The sequence below is a fragment of the Arvicanthis niloticus genome, chromosome 13, assembly GCF_011762505.2.
Source record: "Arvicanthis niloticus isolate mArvNil1 chromosome 13, mArvNil1.pat.X, whole genome shotgun sequence".
NCBI classification, from domain to species: Eukaryota; Metazoa; Chordata; class Mammalia; order Rodentia; family Muridae; genus Arvicanthis; species Arvicanthis niloticus.
Window position 1 is genome coordinate 35517016 of NC_047670.1, and position 21603 is coordinate 35538618.

General features: G+C 45.3%; 1 protein-coding gene and 1 pseudogene across 1 annotated transcript; one reads left to right on the forward strand and one right to left on the reverse strand.

The window, feature by feature from the left end:
* Positions 1-255: 255 nt before the first annotated feature.
* LOC117718721 (cyclic AMP-responsive element-binding protein 1 pseudogene) lies at positions 256-959 on the reverse strand (annotated as a pseudogene).
* An 18321-nt stretch (positions 960-19280) lies between these two features.
* Positions 19281-21066, forward strand: Tyw2 (tRNA wybutosine-synthesizing protein 2). Its single transcript, XM_034517597.2, has one exon. It carries the CDS (start codon positions 19405-19407, stop codon positions 20716-20718), a length of 1314 nt encoding a protein of 437 aa, XP_034373488.1. The 5' UTR covers positions 19281-19404; the 3' UTR covers positions 20719-21066.
* The last annotated feature ends 537 nt before the right edge of the window (positions 21067-21603 follow it).

Consider the following 21603-nt stretch of genomic DNA (forward strand, 5'->3'; position numbering starts at 1 on the left):
AGGTATATGAAAACCTGGCCCTGAGCTTTGATAACTAGGAGGGAGTTAAGTTTCAAATGCAAGACACATGGCTGAGGTGCCGACTTGACATATCAAAGTGTACCTGGCCTCCAGGTTCTCCCAGCATCCTTCAGTCCCTACCTGTTACAGGACATGGCTGGCATACCCCGCCCTCTAGCCTCAACTCTCCAGCCCAGGGACTGGACTGCCCTTCCCCAGAGGCTTTTCATAAAATAATCCAGACATTTTGGTTCCCTACTTGTCAGGGGCAGCTTGAGCAACAACTTGGTTGCCGGGCACTAGAATCTCTGTCCATCAGTGGTCTGTGCATACTATAGAATGGTAGTACCCGGCTAAGTGGCAGCTGCATTGGTCATGGTTAATGTCTGCAGGCCCTGTACCCCATCGGTACCATTGTTAGCCAGCTGTCTTGCTCCTCCCTGCGTAATGGCAATATCCTGCCCACTGCTAGTTCGGCAAATCGGGGTTGGCACTGTAACAGTGGTGATTGCAGGGGCTGAAGTCTCTTCTGACTTTTCTTCTTCGATCCTTGGCACCCCTGGTGCATCAGAAGATAAGTCATTCAAAATTTTCCTGTAGAAAGGCCTCCTTGAAAGGATTTCTCTTCATTTTTGGGAATCGGTTACACTATCCACAGACTCCTGTGAATCTTCACTTTCTGCACTCGTTGAAATCTGAACTGTTTGGACCTGTGGTGACTGAATAACTGACGGCTGGGCTGCCTGGATAACCCCATGGACCTGAACTGTCTGCCCATTGGGCAGCTGCACTAAGGTTACAGTGGGAGCAGATGACATTGCATGAGCTGCTGGCATGGATACCTGGGCTAGCGTGGCAATCTGTGGCTGGGCTTGAACTGTCATTTGTTGATTTTCAGCTTCAGTTACAGCAGCATCCCCACTCTGCTGGTTGTCTGCTCCAGAGCCCATGGTCATTTAGTTACCTGTTCTTCATTAGACCAACCTCTCTCTTCTTGGGCAGGCTGTGTAGGAAGTGCTGGGGAGGATGCCATAACAACTCCAGGGGTGATGGTGCTAGTGGGTGCTGTGCAAATCTGGTATGTTCGCCAGAGGTGGGCAACTGTCTTTGTTTTTGCCCCCCCCCCTCATTTTCAAGGTTTAATTTTTTTATCTCCTCCTTAGGAGGTAAAACTTTTTTTTTTTAATCAATAGTCCCCTCTTGGGAAAACAACAGTAATGAAAACAAAGAATTTTTAAAGATCCATTTTTTTTCTTAACCCTTGTTCCTCGAATCCTGAGTAGACTCCTTGAGTCCATCACAAATAGTGACTGCTTAGAAAATGCCTGTCCTATCCCTTTACCTCAAAGGTCTGGCCACTCTGATGCTCTGATTCTCCCACACATGGACTGTCTCACAGCAGGTCGGACTGTGGCGTCCTTGCGAATTCGAGGTGTTTTCAGTCACCTCGGGAGTCATCCTCTTGGGTGCTCCAGAAAATTCGAAGGTCACTTATTTAGTGACTCTAGGGAGTGCTCCGTAATGCAAAGTGCCCTGAGGCATTCCAGGCAGCCACCCTCAACCCTCCTGAAAACTGGGTAGGCCTATCCCTCCTGCAGAGCCCACATACTCTCCTCCCCGATCTCCAGAGTCCCTGTTGGAGGCGCCAGAATGCCCCAGTCCCACAGGGCATTGAACTGGGATCAGAAGACCTGGAAGAGAGAACTGGAGGACAGAGGACACAAAGAACGAGCGGCTTGTCTATAGGCTGATCAAACCGCTGATTTTACTTTTTTCACACAGGGATTATACACACAAAAAGGCAGGATGTGGGGAAGGGGATGACACAGGAGCGTAGGTGTTCAGGGGGAGTACAGATATCTTCTAGAACAGAGTGTCAGCTGGGTGAAGTTTCAGGGGACAGGACACTATGACTCCGCCTATGATTCACTTGTCTAATCTAAATTGGTATTATCCACCAAGGTCACCTATCTACAAGGTCTATGACTAAAGCCTGGCAACTATCCACCAAAGCTGCCTGTTTACAATATCTTATAGTTATCTGTTTCAGTGTTTTTCCACAGAGACCCAAGACCTTGTGTTAGCAGGCTGACTTGGGCCTTCAGTGTATAAGCAAAGCTGCCCCTGACACCCACTCCTTTGTATCTTTGGTCTTCCGGCTACTGCACCTGGTCCTGTATCGTTGTTCCCCACCCCCCACCCCCCCCCACCCCCACCCCCCACCCCTCCGTCCCTCGTGCTCCTTCCCTGTCAGGGCCATGACCACTCCGGACTGTCCCAGATGTGTCTGCTTCTGGCTATGCTCTTCTTATTCTCCACTATACCTAGGGGCAGTCACGTCATTTCCTTATTTCTGTTTTGCATTCAATAGGTAGTACAGGAAAGGGAAAACTGCATATGGTGAAAACTCACATGCATTGTAGGGGATGAACTTTAAGGTTAAGGGATGTTGGGATTAAACACTGAGGCTAGGAACCCTAGAGATGAGGAACACAGGAGCTTGTAGCCGGATGTGAGGTAATCAAGCTGAACAGGTAAAAAGGACAGGGATTTGAGTTGACTGACAGCAAGCTGGCAGGCTTCCCTTAAAGCTCTTAAGGAACATAACTTTTCACATACTTTTACATCTGTTTTGAATGTGTATGTATGGGGATATGTGCCATATGTGTGCAGATGTCCCCAGGGAAGAGAGTGTTGGGTCCCCTGGAGCTGGAGTTACAGGAAGTTGTCAACTGCCATGTAGGTACTAGGAACCAGACTCGGGTCCTCTGGAAATCTAGCAAGCACTCCTAACCACTGAGCTATTTCTCCAGCACCTGCATATACTGTTACTTCTAATGCAACTGGTTGTCACAGATGAAAATAATTCCTTAAAAGAAAAAGAGCCTTTATCTATTTCAGAAAAGAGATTCCAGACCATCTCATAGACAAGGAGTTCACTGAGAATTAACTAAGCCTCAGTCACTTTTTGGTAGCCATCAGTCATGTGGAAGGGAGGTGGCAGTAACCATGGTAGTGGCTAACAGCTAAGGTCAATAGCTAATAAGGCCAGAGTCAGAGATGGAAAGGGCGAGCAAGGCCCACCCGTGACTAGGTGGGCATATACAAACAGCATCTGATCATCTCCTGGTTGGGCCTGGAGACATGCACAGAATGTGTGGTTTCTCCAGTGATAGCCCAAAGAACTAATCAATCATAAGGATTACTTCTGTGTTTGTCTGTTTTCTGACATCTCTCTACACAAACTTTAATTTTGACAGAAAGTTTAACAACTTTTCCTAACTTGTGAAATCCTCTTTCTCTTAGGAGTTTCTATTACTTTTCCTTAATTTCTCACTGTCCTAGTCAGGGTTTCTGTTCCTGCACAAAACATCATGACCAAGAAGCAAGTTGGGGAGGAAAGGGTTTATTCAGCTTACACTTTCCACATTGCTGTTCATCACCAAAGGAAGTCAGGACTGGAACTCAAGCGGGTCAGGAAGCAGGAGCTGATGCAGAGGCCATGGAGGGATGTTACTTACTGGCTTGCTTCCCCTTGCTTTCTTATAGAGCCCAAGACTACCAGCCTAGGGATGGTAAAAGCCCAGGGATGGTACCACCTACAGGGGGCCCTCACCACTTGATCACTAATTGAGAAAATGACTTACAGCTGGATCTCATGGGGGCATTTCCTCAAGGGAGGCTCCATTCTCTGTGATAACTCCTGCTTGTGTCAAGTTGACACAAAACCAGCCAGTACACTCACTTTTCCTTACTGTTCCTTAATAAAGAAAGAGCTTTGTTTCCATGAGTGCCCACGCCTTTCACCATCACTGGCCTGAGGTGACAAATGGGGGAGCCATTGTCCCAAGTGACTCTGTGATTATGAGTATCTGGCACCTAGGTCATTAGGCAAAGTACAACTGGGAAAAAAAAAAAAAAGTCCTGTAACATACTTGGAAGGAGCTGTGCTGTGATCCAAATAGTCATGGGTATAAAGACATATCCAGCCACCCTCATAAAATACTGGTGCATCCACAGGTACACACACACCATGTCATATGCTAGGAGTGATCATAAAAAATGACAAGTGACCAATTAAAGCTTGAGACCATGTGGGGCAGTGGACCATGCTAGGAAACGTGGTAAGGTTGAGGGGTTCAGAGACTCTGGCACCCGTCTGAGGACCATAGGTGTCTCCGTGCTCCCTATCAGATTCATGGCCCCGAACTCAGGACCACACTCCCCACATAGGGATGTGAGCGATGGTCATGCAGCCCAGAACAGAGTTCTCCGTTCTAATGAGGTATCTAGATGGGCCCTGAGTGTTTTGCCGATTAGTGTCCCGTCCCATTCCTTCCTACAAAAGATATTTAATCTTTGGTCCACCCTGAGGAGATGGTATGCATTCATTTTCCACGATGAACCAAGGGATGTCTTGGTTCCAAGATTCATCAAGATCCTCAGGGGGGATTCATGGAGAAAGGCACCAGAAGGCCCTTCGCGCTGGACCATCCCGGATAAGCTAAACTGGAGTTCCTCATTCACCCCATCCCCAGGCTCATTGTCCTCAGCTTGCGGGATGTTCCTAGCTCCCTAAGACTTCCAGCAGTTTGAGAACCCCAGGCCCCAGGCTCCTCTTCGAAGGCCCGTGGGGCCCCTCCATTCGACTCTATGTGGTTTCTGTGTAGAAACCAGTGGTGACTGCGCCCTGGAGTCAGGGAACCCCAGCTTCGGCCTCAGTTTCAAACTCTGGGCTGAAGACCCCACCCAAGGCTGAGTTCTCGCACACCCTGAGCGGCGCATTGGTGCTTCCTACAAGCCCAGCACCCAATGGTGGCACAGGGTTATTGCAGTCTAGTGTTCTGCCTTGCAGCAAGACGGAATGCAGAGCAGAGCACCTTCCGATTCAACGGCCCAAGCAGCGATCCCATGCCCCAGAGGCTGGCGAGTCAGAACGCGGAACCAAATGACCACCTTTTTGCCATGTTGATAAATTTTCACCGAACGCCACAAAAAAGCTTTGTGTGTAAAATACTAGTTTTATATTATATACTCCTGTGTGCTTCCCACTAGATGCACTTAACAGAAAATATCCACTTCTTTGATCATTTTCAACTTTTTATTTGTTTTTCAAGAGAGAGTTTCTCTGTGTGGCCCTGGATGTCCTGGAACTCACTCTGTAGACCAGTCTGGCTTTTAGAGAGCCACCTGTTTCTGCCTGGGATTAAAGGCTCATTTTCAACTTGTATGAATTTTAAATGGTTGCATACTTTTCTTTAGCAGCGTCAATGGAGATGGGGCCACAGACTCCGGCGGTACCTCTGAGGTGACAGAAGGCATCACTACCCATTGACAGGTTCTAATATTTTAACGGTAGAGTCCTCTGGGTTCAGGGTGTTTCGTACCTATGAGGGACACACACTGAAGTGTATACTATTTGCTATAAATTTAAGGAAAAACCTTGAAGATTTATCATGATTTGAGTTACTTACACTCCTGGCAAATACAGGAGACTTCTGACACCCTAGGAAATTCCCTAGCACCTCCTCTCACTCACTACCCTACCCCAGTGTTCTGGCTTCTAAGCACCCATAACAGGTTTGTCTATTCTACAACTACATGCAGTTGGAACCCTGAACATACAGTATTCTCTCACTGGGCTTTCACACTCTTTAAAATAATGGTTTGTCACTAACAGGTTTGTCATTGTGTGACTATACCAGTTTCTTCTGTTGATGGACACTTAAATTGCTTCTATATCCTGGTAGTCACAAATAAAATAGCCGCTTTGTTCCTGTACTGGGTTTGTATGGCGTATGAAAGTTTCCTTGACCAAGTCAGTTCCATCAGTCAAGAGGGTCTCAAGCAAGGGAGTGAGGATTGGAAAAGAAAAACAACTAGACGAAATCATAACATGACTCCATGGATACATACAACAATACACACAGACCTTCACACACTCGCCAAGCCAGATTCAGAAGGACAAGTTCTGGAGGTACACAACAGTCAAAGAAAGGCTACTGGGATAGAGAAAAGGTAGTGTGGGGGAGGGGAACCCCATCCTCTGTACATTAGTATATGCAATGCCAGAGGACCCCAATATACATAATGATGTATATTAACATTATATGTGCATGGGTTATTGTACTACCATACTTTGCATATTATAAGCACACATAAAAAGAGAACTTTAAATAAAATGACTTCACATATTTGTTAAAAATCGGTTTCTAAGCAGTTGCTTACAAAGCCCCAGCCATACAGCTTTGTAAATGCCTGCATTTTAAATTTACTCTAAGAACAAACTCCTCCTTTAAGGAGTCCTACTGTAGTACCAGGAAACATTCATGAATCCCAAAAGACCAATCAGGAGCCGATGCGATATAACCACACCGGGGTCTTTATTCACAAGCTCAAGCTTGGGCTAAACTCACTGCCAACCCACAGGATGGTTTCGGTGGGAAAAAGCCCCAAACACTCATCTGGACAAGGTTTTATAGGAACTGGCAAGTGAGGGGTGCGTGTTTCTAGCCTGGCAAGCATCTAATTGTGGCCTTTTGACATAATTGGCTGGTGCTGGGAGCCAAACCTTAAACCTAACTTCTGCTTTCCTCTAATTGTTCTAACAATCTAAAGTTTCTAAAGTGAAGTGCTAGGGACTGGTTTGTAACTTGGAGCTGCAGATTTGTTGGAGAATAACCTAGAGACTGGTGCTAGACTCAGGTCTTTGGGAGTAGGGGAAACTGGTGCTAGCCACTCCATTTTTTAGGAGGGAAGCTTGGAGACACAGGTCTTTTTGGGGGGTAGCCTGGAAACTGGTACTAGGTACCGGCCTGTTAGTTAACTTGAGTTTAACTTTAAGTCAAGTTCCCTAAGATGGAATCTGAACCCCCAAAATTTAGTCTCTCACTAACACATTACCTTGGTGGGCCTTCATTTGTGCCCTCCTGACACCACCAGTAATTATATAACCACCCCAGTAGGACAAGACACAGAAGAATAATTAGTGGGGTCTAGTGCAAAATAAAAATGGAGAGTCGTTTATTCAAAAAGTATATTTTTCAAGACAGCAACAGCAGAATGCTTAACACACCACTGGGTGTTATGTCAGTCTTGGGCCAGATGCAACTGCAGAGGACACACAACCTTGAAGCCAGTGCTCACTCTGATTTTATCAGCTAAGGCCACTGAGGACAGAAGTTACCCCAATAATCGTGTGTTCTATTGATGCAGGACAGTGTCCCCCTGAACCCAGAATACAGAAATATCAGGTAAGTGAATGTGTAAGCCGATGAATCATGGGAAACATTCTCCTAAGACTGGATGTCATTTCCTATGATTGCAGCAACCATGCACCACGAACAAAGTGCTTAAATGATCAGAATCTACTTCCTCATAATCCTACAGGCTTAAAGTCTAAAGTTAAAATGTCGGCAGGATCATGCTCTCTCTGGGTGCTCTAGAGGAAACTCCTCCCTGAGTTTTCCAGCTGCAGGTGGTTCTGATCCTTTAGCTTGTCTCAAAGTCATGTTCCCGTCTTCCTTTTTCAAGTATTTTTGTGGACCCTCATCTCTTCACATAAGATCATCAGACATCAGATTTAATAATCCATCTTAATCCAGTACAGCTTCATCCTGATTACATCTGTAATGGCCAAATAAGGTCATATGAGATTCTAGGCAGACATGAAGAGAGGGGCCATATTCAATTCATTCCATCAGTCTGTATGGTATCCTTCAGAATGCCTCTGGAGTCCTGTCTGCTAGTTTATCTTTAACAATTCATACAAATTGTAATGTAATGTTATTGCCAACTCAGTGTATCTCAAAGGATACACAAAACCATACAAATCATAAAAAGGCATGTATAATAAATGAAGTATAATCTGGGGAACTGAAAATTTGGGGATGTGGTTAGGTAACTGATATCAATCAGCATCTTAGGAAAGGGAAGAGCATCCACCGCAAAAGATGAATGGGAAAGTGGGCAAAGTCAGAAACTAATGTTTTCTGCCCGAGCTGTATGAATGGCTGTGAGCAGCTGGTTAGATGTTCTCATTGGAGCACTAGAACCAATGGCTCTCTCTCTTCCCCCGGCGGTGGGGGGAGTGGGGGTGGAGTCTAGGAGGTTAACATTTGCATAAGTTGTCCATTAAGGATCCAAACAGACTTACTTTATATATGGTTAGTAGAATCATGAAATGTGTGTGTGTGTGTGTGTGTGTGTGTGTGTCTGTGTCTGTGATTGCACACATGTGTACACAGTGGAGTAACTAAACAGTTCATCTAGTTCTTTGCTGAATTCATTTATTCCTTGTTTGAACTGTTGGGGGAGTGGGGGTGTTATGGTTTTGTTAAAGTAATTCCCTGTAAGAAAGAAATGGAAGCCTTGGGCAATCGTGAATTTATATTTAACTCTCATTTGTTAGTAAAATAAGAGGCCTGTGAAACTTTCACACCCTATAGGAACCCAAAAGAGTCCCTTAGCCACATCTTGCTATCCTTTAGCCTAAGAAGCAGAGACCTGGCGATTGGACTTCTGATTGACCGGAAGGAATCCCTCAGTGAACAGCCACACATCCTGAGATGATCTTCCACCTTGTTACCCTTCTGCTGCTTTCCTAGGGCTACCCATGAAGATCGGTCCACTAAAATGCCTAGCTACACTCCTCCACGGGCAAGTTCAGGCATTGCTTCTCTCTACCCCACAATAAAACTATCTGTAGTGGGGGCATATGACCCTCTTCCTCTCCCTCCAAGACCTGTCTCTGAGGGCTGTAAAGTGAAACCTTGTTAGGAGCCGCGGTGAGCGTGACAACATTCTCCATTACAAGATGGTGCTGGCATCCTGTGCTCCCACAAGTAAACAACTAACTGCGCAGGTGCAAAAGGCAAAAGCGCGCCAAAGTCACTGCCAATCCCGGGGTGTAATATGGGGTGATGAGTGAACAGCCAATCAGAAGTGAACACACCACTCTAGGGTACATATAGCAGTGCCTTTCCCGGGCTTAGGGTCTTCCGCTTCTGCTGATACAAGAATAAAGCCTTGCTGTAGTAACCACCCAAACACTGCCTCACGTGTCTCTTTCGAGGGCGAAGGGGACTCGGAAGGGGCGCGGAATAAAACCTTTCTGCTGCCTCCACACTGTCTGTGCCCTTTGTTATGCTGAAGACACAAACTCTGGTCCTTTTGCCTGTATGGCACGCATGCTACTCACTAAGGCAACTCCTGGTCCCATAAATGCATTTTTACTTAGCAGACATTAATCATCTAATAACTAGAAAGCTGTGTTCTTGACATGATTTGGCCCATTTAGATAATTTTCTGCTACTGATAATGACCTTAGATTAGTCCATTTGGCATAACAACAGTGAAATACAACAGCCTAACTTTATGAATAAAAGAGGCTTATTCACATTTTGGGAGGTTGAAAGTCTAAATTGCATGATCCTGTCTGTAATGAGGAGCCCCTTCAGTTGTCTCATCTCCTAGTGGATAGAAACGGCAAAGATGTATAGAAACAAGAACCTAACTAGACAGAAAGTCAGAGGAAAGCCAAGGTCCCACAAGGACTTTCCAAGGACATGTGTCCACTTGACCTATGAACACTTCTCGCTAGGACCCGTCTCTTAAAAGTCCCACCTCCACATTGAAGACCATGTAAGTCTCCAGTGTATGAAACTTTAAAGAACAAGCCATGTTGAAAACAGAGCACCCTTTCTTTGCATACAAACCATTCACTGATTCTTTCTGTTTTAAAGCAATCATGTCTGTCTTAGTTACTTTTCTATTGCCCAGACAAAACATTATGACCAAAGCAACTTATAAAAGAAAGTGTTACTATTATTCAGCTGTTAAAAACAATGAATTTGAGAAATTCTTAGGTAAGTGGTCAGAACTAAAAAATATCCTGAGTGAGGTAAGCCAATCACAAAAGAACACACATGGTATTTACTCACTGATAAACGGATATTAGCCCAAAAGCTTGAAATACCTAAGATACAACTCACAGACCACATGAAGCTCATAAAGAAGGAAGACCAAGTGTGGGTGCTTAGTCCTTCTTAGAAGGAGTAACAAAATACTCAAGGGAGCAAATATGGAGACAAAGTGTAGGAAAGAAACTGAAGGAGGGGTCATCTGGAGACCATTCCACCTGGGTATGCATCCCATGTGCAGTCACCATGTGCTGATGTGGATGTCAAGAAGTGCATGCTGACAGGAGCCTGATATATCTGTCTCCTTAGAGGTCTGCCACAGTCTGACATATTCAGAGATGGATGCTCACAGCTAACCATTGAACTGATCAAGGGTTTCCCAATGGAGGAGTTAGAGAGAAGACTGAAGGAGCTAAAAGGGTTTGCAGCCCCATGAGGAGAGCAATAATACCAACCAACCAGAGCTCCTAGGGTTTAAACCACCAGCCTGGGAGCACATAGAGAGGGACCCATGGCTCCAGCTATATATGTAGGGGAGGATGGCCTTGTCGGGCATAGGTGGGAGAGGAGGTCCTTGGTCCCATGAAGGATGAACACCGAGTGTGGGGGAATTCGAGGGTGGGGAGGTGGGAGTGGGGGGTAGGTGGGGACACATCCTCATAGAAGCAGGAGGGGGGAATGGGATGGGAATTCCTGGGCGGGGTGGGGGAATGGGGTAAGGGGATAACATCTGAAATGTAAATAAAATATCCGATTAAAAATTTTTAAAAAGAAGGAAGTGTTTAATTTGGGGTCTCACACTTCCAGAAGGTGAGTCCATGAGCATCATGGTGGGGAGCATGGCAGCAGACAGACAAACAATTAGGCCTGTTGCTGGAACAGTATCTGAGAGCTTATGTGTGAGCCACAGCTATGAAGCAGGGGGAGGGAGGGAAGAGAAAGGGGAGGGGGGAGAGGGAAGAAGGGAGGTGTACCCTTCCCCAGCCTTGAGCAGGCCTGAGAGACCTTGTTTACCACAACAGACCAAGTGATAGGATCTAGGTGGAGTTACCCACCTTGGCTGCACTGAACTTAGAAGAACTGCCCCTGGGCTTGCCTTTAGATATCTCCCGCCCGCTGAACACCCACAAACGGATTTCCCCACCCATCTCTAGCTGAAACAAACAAACAAAAAAAGAGTTTGGGTTGGGCCTTTCCCTTTAAATTGAGAGCTGAGCATTAAAGCTTCAAGCCTTGATCAGAGAACTTTGTCTTGGCTTCATCTTTTCTCGCCCTCCATCACTTTTCATCATTCCCAGCCCCCCTTTCAGGTGAACCCAGTTGATCTGTGGCTGCAGGCAGCTACAGGGATGGAGAGAGAGAGAGAGAGAGAGAGAGAGAGAGAGAGAGAGAGAGAGAGAGAGAGAGAGAGAGAGAGCGCTAACCTGAAATGGCATGAACCTCTGAAACCTCAAAGCCTACCTCCAATGACACACCTCCAAGGCCAACCCTGCTAATCCTTCGCAAGTAATTCATCAACTGAGGACCAAGCATTCAAATCTATGAGCCTATGGGGGCCATTTTCATTCAAACCACCACACTTTCAGAGCATGCATTAGCTTCTTCTCTCCCATTACTAAAGTCTTACCTTCCCTCACATCCCTTGGTAACGCAAGATAAAACCTAGGTCACCTAAACTGTGGTTTAAGGAATACAGTAGACTGTTGGGTCCTGTCTGCAGAGATTTAAATGAAGATTTGCTTAATTGTGAGTGATCCTGGGAATATGCTTTTTAGATACACTCTCTCAGATCACTCTAATGGTGGAAGGTTGGGTAGGGAAGGCTTCCAGAAAAGCTGCTCTGGTGAGCAGAATTTCAGACAGTTTGAAGCTACAGACCCTCTGGACTAGGGAGAGTATTGAAGCCATTCTGTTCTGCACTGTTAATTTCCTCATGCAGAACCTGGGACCTGAGACTCTGGCACAGCATCACTAATTTGCTGATACAGAAATTCATGCCCAGGTAATTAAGAGATGTGCCTGGAGCTACGACGTTATTAACTGGCAGGGCTGACCACTGTGTCTTTTTCTAAGACCAGACTTACTTACCTTAGATTCCATAGTGACAAGTCCTTTGACCCTGTCCTGACTATGTAATTCACAGCACAACAATGTGAGGATGGCCTTGGGCAAGGTGCTACTAAGTCTCTCTAGGCCTTGGTCTCATCAATGTTAAAGCCTAGGTAAACTATTAAGGCCTAGATGGAATGTTAAGGACTAGGTAACTGTTACCTGTCTAGCCTGCCATTTTGTGCTGTTACTAATGTTATAAGAGAACTTTCTCATATGTTGTTTTCATTGTTACTGGGAAGCTTTCCCATGCTCAAGTTGATTACATATTCTGACTACTGCTTTGTATAGTTACCCACAATAAGATTGGATTCCAATAAAAGAAAGAGATTTGCACCAATATAAGAAACTATTTGGGCCGGGCGTGGTGGCGCACGCCTTTAATCCCAGCACTTGGGAGGCAGAGGCAGGCGGATTTCTGAGTTCGAGGCCAGCCTGGTCTACAGAGTGAGTTCCAGGACAGCCAGGGCTACACAGAGAAACCCTGTCTTGAAAAACCAAAAAAAAAAAAAAAAAAAAAAAAAAAAAAAAAAAAAAAAAGAAACTATTTGGAACAAGACTTCCATTTTGAGTAGGGGGTAGAGTAAAGTTTAAGTTCTCAAGACCTTCCTAGGAACTGACATCCTACCTGGCAGGAAGAGACACGTATGTGAGTAACTGACATCCTGGTTGGCAAGTTAAGACATGAATGTTAGGGGCTGGAGAGATGGCTCAGAGGTTAAGAACACTGGCTGCTTGCTCTTCCAGAGGTCCTGAGTTCAATTCCCAGCAACCACATGGTGGCTCACAGCCATCTGTAATGGGATCTGATGCCCTCTTCTGGTGTGTCTGAAGACAGCTACAGTGTACTCATATAAATGAAATAAATAAATCTTTAAAAAAAAAAAAGACATGAATGTTAGACAAGGCAAGTCCCCTGCCACAGTTGAATACCCCAACCAACGGGAGCAGGACGAGTGTACAGCAAAGACATGTTCCTAAGGAAATCCCCTAGTCCTAAATCCTGACTAGAGAAATAACTTGGCACAGATTTTTGTGGATTTTAGGCTTACAAACCTTGTAGGATCTTAACTCAATTTCACGGTTCAGCTCCCAAGTCTGAACCGTGGCCTGTTCAATCAGTTCTGAGGCGTTTGCTCAATAAACTATCCCTGTCTGACTGAGATGGGTGTCCATGTAGTTTGTGAGGTATCTCCTGGACCCCAGAAATCAGTAGACCAAGAATGAAGCTCAACTCAGAGCTGTCATGCAGACTGTCTTAGGTTTTCTTGCTATGAAGAAACACCATGACCAAAACAATATCATTATTATCATAGTAGGAGGCATAGCAGCAAGCAGGCAGACGTGGTGCTGGAGGAGTTGAGAGTTCTGCATCTTCATCCACAGGCGGCAGAAGGCTGGACTCCACGCTGACTGGAGCTTGAGCATAGAAGACCTCAAAGTCTGCCCCTACAGTGACATGCTTCTTCCAACAAGGCCATGCCTCCTAATAGTGTCAGTCTCTATGGGCCAAGTATTCAAACACATGAATCTGTAGGGGGTGGGCATACCTATTCAAACCACCAGGCCAAGAAACATAGTAGATAACATTTTCACAAGACCAAACTTGATATAATACTCAAAATAAACACATGCTTCTGGCTATATTTTGAAGTATTGATTTATGTCCTTCCCATTTCCTCCTTTGTATTCATTCATAATCACAATCTGCTCACTCTCCATCACTCTAGGAGGGATGGATCAATGAAACAGCAGGAGTGACCTACCTGATTCCCTGAATGCCTTTCTCCAAAGCCTAAACCTTGGGATCAGGGAAGGATCCAAGAATAAATGAAAAGCCATAGCAAAAAGGAATGCTGGCGCTGGGGACTTAGCATTTTGGAGAGAAGAAACAGATGGGGTGGGGGATGTAGGTTCTGTGTGAAAGGGAAGCAAGGACCATACCTCCTAGTCCTTGGATGTGCCTGGAAAGAAGGGACTGCAATGCTGGGAACCAATGGTGAACCAGATGCAGACAAGTAGTGACCACATTTTACCAGGAACACCTCCCTATACCTTAGTGTCATAATACTTCTAAAAATCAAGTATGGGATGAGAGAGTCTGCAAAACCATGGCTCAAGCATGAACAGGGAGGACCCCAGGAAGAAAGCTAATTTTCCATCGGCTACGAGGAGAACCATGAGGTTTGTATTGATGAAAGTAAAGAAGCCAGTGCTCATGGCAAACGCCGTGGCTGAGTGTCCAAAACCACTCACAGCCAAAGGGAAGGAGCTACAGCACAGGAAGCACAGGTAGCACAGGAAACACAGGAAGTACAGGAAGCACAGGAAGCACAGGAAGCACAGGTAGCACAGGAAGCACAGGAAGCACAGGAAGCACAGGTAGCACAGGAAGCACAGGAAGCACAGGTAGCACAGGAAGCACAGGAAGCACAGGTAGCACAGGTAGCACAGGAAGCACAGGAAGCACAGGTAGCACAGGAAGCACAGGAAGCACAGGTAGCACAGGAAGCACAGGTAGCACAGAAAGCACAGGAAGCACAGGTAGCACAGGAAGCACAGGAAGCACAGGAAGCACAGGAAGCACAGGAAGCACAGGAAGCACAGGTAGCACAGGTAGCACAGGAAGCACAGGAAGCACAGGAAGCACAGGAAGCACAGGAAGCACAGGAAGCACACTGCCAATGAGAACCCCTGAGCTAGCAGAAAAGAAGGAAGTGTAAGCTCAGATCATCTCCCAGCATCCTCAGGGCATGCATGCTTAGAACAGCTGGCAGCACATTCAGATTCTGTTTCAAAATTGACATGTTGGGAAGTGAAGAGATGTCTCGGTGGTTACGAGTGCACCCTCCTCTTACAGAGGAACGTAGTTCACTTCCTAACACCATAGCAAATAGCAGCCCGTAACTCCAGCTACAAAAGATCTAACACCTTTTGGCCTTTCTGGATGCCCCTACACATGCAGGTGCATGCATGTACACACACACACACACACACACACACACACACACACACAAATTTTTTCAAAAAAATCTAAATATCTGAAGACCCAAAGACTTTTTTACACTAATTAGTGATCCTTGCACAGTCTTTGCCTTCTGGTGCTCGGCACCATACAACACATCGATTGAATCAGAAGACATCACCTTGCACCTTCCAGCTAAGATGTTGTGAGTTTTCAGCTTGCTTTGCAATGTTACCGAAAGGTGGTCCTGAAGTGGAATAGCTGCCAATAGCCTTATACACGTGGGAATGACTTCAATCTCTTGCATGTACCCCACTGAGTCAGGACTCAATGCACTCTGACTTTGCCTACTAAGCTTCCAAAACGACAGCAGCCTCCCCAGGGCTACTGTACATAAATGGGATGGGGGCGGGGGGGGGGGGAAATGAACAACACAACATGGTGATCCTTACGGCTTTTGGTTAAAACATCTTATTTTGCAAACTTTACAAAAACATGTGACCCATACGACCTTGTAAAGAGATTGCTCAGCACACACAGTCACACACACACAACTGGGAGGGGCCCATGCAGGTGAAAGTTTCTGAAACTTCAACTTTAAACAAGAGTGAGGCTGCACACGCCTTTAGTCCCACCACTTGGGAGGCAGAGGCAGGTGGATCTCTGTGAGTTTAAAGACAGTGAAACTTTGGGGTAAGAGGGAGAGGGAAAGGAGGAAGAGGGAGAAGAGGGGGGAGGAGGAGGAGGAGAAGCAGGAGGAGGGGAAGCAGAGGAGGAGGAAGAGGAAACTCACTAGGAGATACATCTCCCCAAAGGTTTTTCTATTTTTGCTTTTGTTTTTGTTTTTTGAGACAAGGTTTCTCTGTATAGCCCTGGTGTCCTGGAACTCACTCTGTAGACAAGGCTGGCCTTGAACTCACAAAAGATCCACCTGCCTCTGCCTCCCAAGTGCTGGGGTTAAAGGCGTGTGCCACCACTGCCCAGCTCCCAAAGGTTTTTCTAAAGCAAACCCCTTTCATCTCGATTCATCCAGGAAAGATTGTTATGGATCCTGAAAGCAAACTAGCCCACTCTGAAAAGTCACTCGTCGACAGTCTCTGGCTCACTACTGCATGCACCCTCTCAGCCAGGCACTGTGAAGAGCTTCAAAGGAGGGAGAAGTGGGGGCACTTGTTCTTGAAGAGGCCACCGTTTGGCAAGGATTCCCAACTCTGACCTGCACCATCTGTGAGACATGAACAGAAAACTTGATAGCATGTTAAGGAAAAGCTATAACTTCCTATAGATTTAATGGTGGAAGGGGGAAGGGGGGCAGAGAAAAGTGACTGGGAGATATAGAAGCTATACCGCAGGTAAGTTCAAAGATGAGATAGGAGTGCCCTTCAGCCTTCTCCTAGGACACCATAGGTCATCGTCTTCAGTGATTCCCGAAAGTTTCCATATGAGGATTGGCCAGATGTGTAAAAAGCATCTAGTGAGCAGAAGCAAGGTGGAGAGAATGCACACAGAGCTCTGTGACCAGAGGTGAGGAAATTCTTTAAGCATTTCTTTTTTGGGAATGTCACCAGCTTAGCGGCCCATGCATGTCCCCTAGTGGAATCACGTGGTACTACAGCTTATATGCGTCTGGCACACCACTCAACGGGCCATAGGCTCTAAATAGCAACGTTTATTACACAGAGACATCTACATACATTTTTATTAATGCATTCCTGGAGAGAGCTACGTTCACGCATCTGGGTCCGTGACAGTAAAGGGTATCTAATGGTTTCCAGTAAAGCCAGTGGAAAAGGTGTGATCCTTGAAGAGCCTTAGACTTGCAAACCCTCTAAGACTTTAGTCAGTTTTGACTGCTCAGTGCTGGCTATTGCTGCCCTCTATCGACAATATTTTGAAATGAAAACATTCAAATTATGAAGTAATTTTCCTTCAGATATTTCTTCTATCTAGCCATTGATTTATCAGTTCACTTAAACGTTCTTTTTGTAGATCCGTTATGACCAACTATGTGTGGCGATATTCATGAAATAATAATGAAATGCAATAAGACAGAAAATCCAGCTCCACCCGCTAGCTCTTGGAATCAAACCAACCCACTTTGGGGGAACGACAGCCAGCATGAAAGGAAAAGATTCTGACTATAAAATTCTACATGGCGATATGGAATACAGGTTGTCTTACTGAATAAAGAAAAGATGGGAGAAAGCAGTCCTGTGGAAGCACCCATTGCCTCAGGTCTGACAGATATGTGGATATGACAGTTTTTTGGGCAGTAAGGTAATCACAGAAGTGGGGTAGATGGAAGTGTGTGTGTGTGTTGGTAATAATATCTTATCTAACACTTAGATCTGTACTAGGTACTTAAGCGTTTCTGAATAGAGACTGTGGTCTGGGTAAGAAAGACTATAGATTATTGTGTTTGGGGCAGGGGGCTTATAGGGATATGTATTGCCAGGGATTGATCGCAGGGTCTGGAGCATACTAGACAAGCACTCTACCACCCCAGAATTATTTTACTTGAGCATGAGCTGAAAAGATTCCTGCTAGAAGGTAGAACATTTCACACAACAAGAGCAGAGCAGACAAGCCTGTCAAATGCATATAGAACGTTCTCCAGAACAGACCATATTCTAAACTATGAGAAAGGCTTCAATAAGTCTAAAGGGGCCTAAGTCATACAAAATGTGTTCTCTGACAATGGTGAGTACACTTTTTAAATAAGTAAAAACCAAGAATTTGAAAAACTTTTTAAGTATATGGAAATAAAGCAATGCATTCTTAAATAACCAGTGACCCACAGAAGAAAAAGATACAGATAACCTGAGTTCTCAAGCACAAGTAGGAACACTGCTCTTACTGGGAAGTGTTAGAAATAACTTCCAGGCTGAAAAGAAAGAGACCACTATGCCAACTGAATTGTCTGGACAAAGCAAAGTTCACCTCTTAATCAAGAGGATGTGCTTAGAAGAGTGAACACACAAACACAGGAAGTGCATTTGGCTTTTATTCTAACTCAGGTGGTAACTGGGTCTGTTCCCCAGTCTGAAGTCCAACCTCATAATCTTAATTAAGAGAACTGGCACACTGGAAATAGTGAAAGCTGAAAGGGGTCAGTGTTCAGAGAAGAAAGAAGTCATTGCTACAGGATATCAGATTCCCGAAATACAGTAATAGACCTTTGTGTAAATAAAGGGATTGCTGGGTAGGTGGAGAATTAAAACATTTGCATAAAAGTCTCACAACTGGAGAGAGATAAAAGGATTTCAACTTCTGTCCTAAACAGATGTTTTCTAGTATTTGATAGAAAAGTCTCACATTTGATATTTCTTACAAGAGGAACCAAATAAACGTGCTATGGCTAGAGCTCATGAGTGTTCATTTCACTGTTTACATTTACTGAATTGTACATCAATATGTAAAAGGGCAAGGATGGGCTGGCAAGACTGCACAAGTAAAGGCGCTTGCAACCAAGTCTGACAACCTGAGTTTCTTCCTCAGAACTCACAAAGTAAAAAAAGAGGAGAGACACTGCAAATTGTCTTCAGACCTCCACACCTGCACTATGGCATGAGTGCCCACCCCCCTAAAAGATAAATGTTTTTTCACAAAAGACAAGAGGTTCAGCAATTATGAGCTTTTGGTGATTTTGCAAAAGATCTGGGTTTGGTTTTCTCCTTCTACCATATGAGGTCTGGAAATCCTGGCTGTCAGGCTTGGTGGCAAATACTCTACCCTCCGGGCCATCTCTCATTAGAATAGCAATCTCCCAAGATGATTCGAGTAATCAACATTTTCTAAACAAAGTTTTTTTTTGAGAGTTGACAGAATTTGTTCTACTCACATGCTTCTTTATTTTAAAACACGTTTCCCTCCTTGGATAACGAGGCAGCCGTGATGAAAATCTTTGCAAAAAAAGGGAATAAGGAAGCTTTATAAACATTTCACTTCCAACAATAAGGTGGCAGTTGGCGCTAATTTATGGGCAACACTAGATTTTTTAAATCCCTTCTGTAAATTCAATCCATTTCAAATTCACTTTTTAAAAAAAAAAAAATTACGAGCATCATTAAAGAGAGTGTATAAGATTTCCGGAGGACATCGACTCATTTCATGAGCTTTGGTTCATAGGATTACCAATTTTCCTAAGTGGAAGTTAAGTACAGACTGACCATAACCATAACAAACAAGGCGGCCACGGCTTCATAAAGCAACCCACTGCCGCCGAAATTCCATTCATTGATCGCTGTGATACTTCTAAATCTGGTTCGTTTACTTGACGTCAGTTCCTGTGCGCCGTAGCGGAGCGGGCTCGGCGCTTCCGGTTGTAGCGGCAGACTTGCCAAGAGAGAACTGCCAATCCCATAGGAGAATCTCGCTGCCGGACACCGAAGGGATGCAAACACCAGCGACATGGAGAGAGAATGTGAGAAGTCTGTAGTTGTCGCAGTTGTGACCGAGCCTCGGTTTACCCAGAGATACAGAGAGTACCTCGAGAGGCAGAAACTCTTGGATAGACAGCACCGTGTGGAAAAGCTGCGGGATGGCACGGTGGCGCTACCGGTGCTGGCGGAAACCCTTTCTGAACAGCATCTGCAGGAGCTGAGGAATCGTGTTGCCCCGGGCAGCACCTGTATGCTGACGCAGCTCCTGGATCCTCTTCCTTCTAAAAAGGCCCGGGTTTGCTCACCTGCTCAAAGACTGTGTCTTGAGGTGAGACGTTGGGTAGAGGATCGTGGAGTGACGTGGTCCGCTGACTTGGAGGCAGATTTGCCCCGGTCTTGGCAACGGCATGGTGACCTGCTGCTTCTTAGTGAAGATTGTTTCCAAGCCACGCAGTGGAAAGGTCTGGAACCAGAACTCTGGGAGACTGTTGCCTCAGCCCTTGGAGTCCAGCGTTTGGCAAAACGAGGGCGGGTGTTACCTGATGGCACTCGAACTCCGTCAGTGACTCTGCTGCTGGGTGACCATGGCTGGGTAGAGCATATGGATAATGGCATCCGGTATAAGTTTGATGTGACACAGTGCATGTTCTCCTTCGGAAACATCACTGAGAAACTTCGAGTGGCATCACTGTCCTGTGCTGGAGAAGTGCTGGTGGATCTCTATGCAGGGATTGGTTATTTTACATTGCCCTTCCTAGTTCATGCTGGTGCGGCCTTCGTCCATGCCTGTGAATGGAATCCTCATGCTGTAGTTGCCCTGAGAAACAATTTGGAGATCAATGGAGTGGCAGACCGGTGCCAAATACATTTTGGGGACAACAGGAAACTGAAGCTCTCAAACACTGCAGATCGGGTGAACCTGGGGCTCATTCCCAGTTCTGAAGAAGGCTGGCCCATTGCCTGCCGAGTGCTGCGGAAAGATGTTGGGGGTATTCTGCATATCCACCAAAATGTGGAATCTTTCTCAGGAAAGAATCCACAGCCACCTGGAAACAGTAAGGTGGAAAAAGAACATTGGCCTCGTCCCCAGAAAATTACCACTGATAAACGGGGAAATGGAACTACTGGGAATTTCAGGGGGGAAATGTCATCACCCAGCAAACCAGAGTGGCAGAGATGGGCAGAATCTGCAGAAACTCAGATCGCCTCTCTTCTTCATCAAGTGCATGGGAAGCCATGGAGGACTCGAATCCTGCATATCCACCCAGTGAAGTCTTACGCCCCGCACGTGGATCACATAGTCCTAGATCTGGAATGCCGTCCCTGTCCTCTGATTGGCTAGAAGGGGTTGATTTAGTGACACAACAGAGCCAGCTGTGTGGCCCTTAGTTCTTCAGCTAGGGCTACGTTCCTACCCTTCTGTTTTCTGGTGACCTTTTAAAGTGATTTGTGGTCTGAAATGAACTCTAGATCCATCCAAAGAATTTGTCATCAGACGACAAATTCTTTGATGATTGAGAATGATTGAGAATGTATTAAAGTATCAGAGGAAAGCAGTGTGACTCATTAAAATAGGATTCATCTGTGCAGACATGAATTCTGCATTTTTACCTTAGTTTTCAGTGAATATGTGGCCTTAATATTCATTTGGTCTTGGATTTATTTGCATATAGAGTTTTCTTGAATTGGATTGTGTGGCTTTTTTTTCTAGTAAGTCATAGCGACATTAATTATTACAGTGAAATACAGTATTGGTCCCACAGATCTAGCTACATCTTACACTGGAAAGCCAAGATCAAAACAGGGAGTCCAGTGGCCACTTCTACAGATGTTTTGTCGTTGTACAGGTACAAAGTGGTTTGCACTAAAGTGACAGCCATGGGGACTTGAAAATAGTAGGTTGGAAAAAAAAAAATCAGTGTGACCAAATTATGAATTCCAAATTGGAGCATTAATGTGATGGTGCTTTGTTACTGAGACTAAATTATGGAGGAAGGGGACCATAAGTGGAGGTAACTCGAATCCTATAGCATTCCTCAGTGGAGTGTTTGTGTGTGGGTGTGAGAGGGTATTAAATATTAGATCTTTTTTTGTTAAAGAGGGTTAATAAGTACTTCTCTGTCCCAATGCAGTAACCACACCTGTAATCTCAGGACTTGGAAGGCTGAGGCAGGTTGATTGCTGTAATTTCAAGGACAACCTGCATCATGGTACAGAGTGAGACCTT

What these genes read in the sequence shown, in the direction of transcription:
- Tyw2 (XM_034517597.2), top strand. Translation starts at nt 19,405, where the DNA reads ATGGAGAGAGAATGTGAGAAGTCTGTAGTTGTCGCAGTTGTGACCGAG.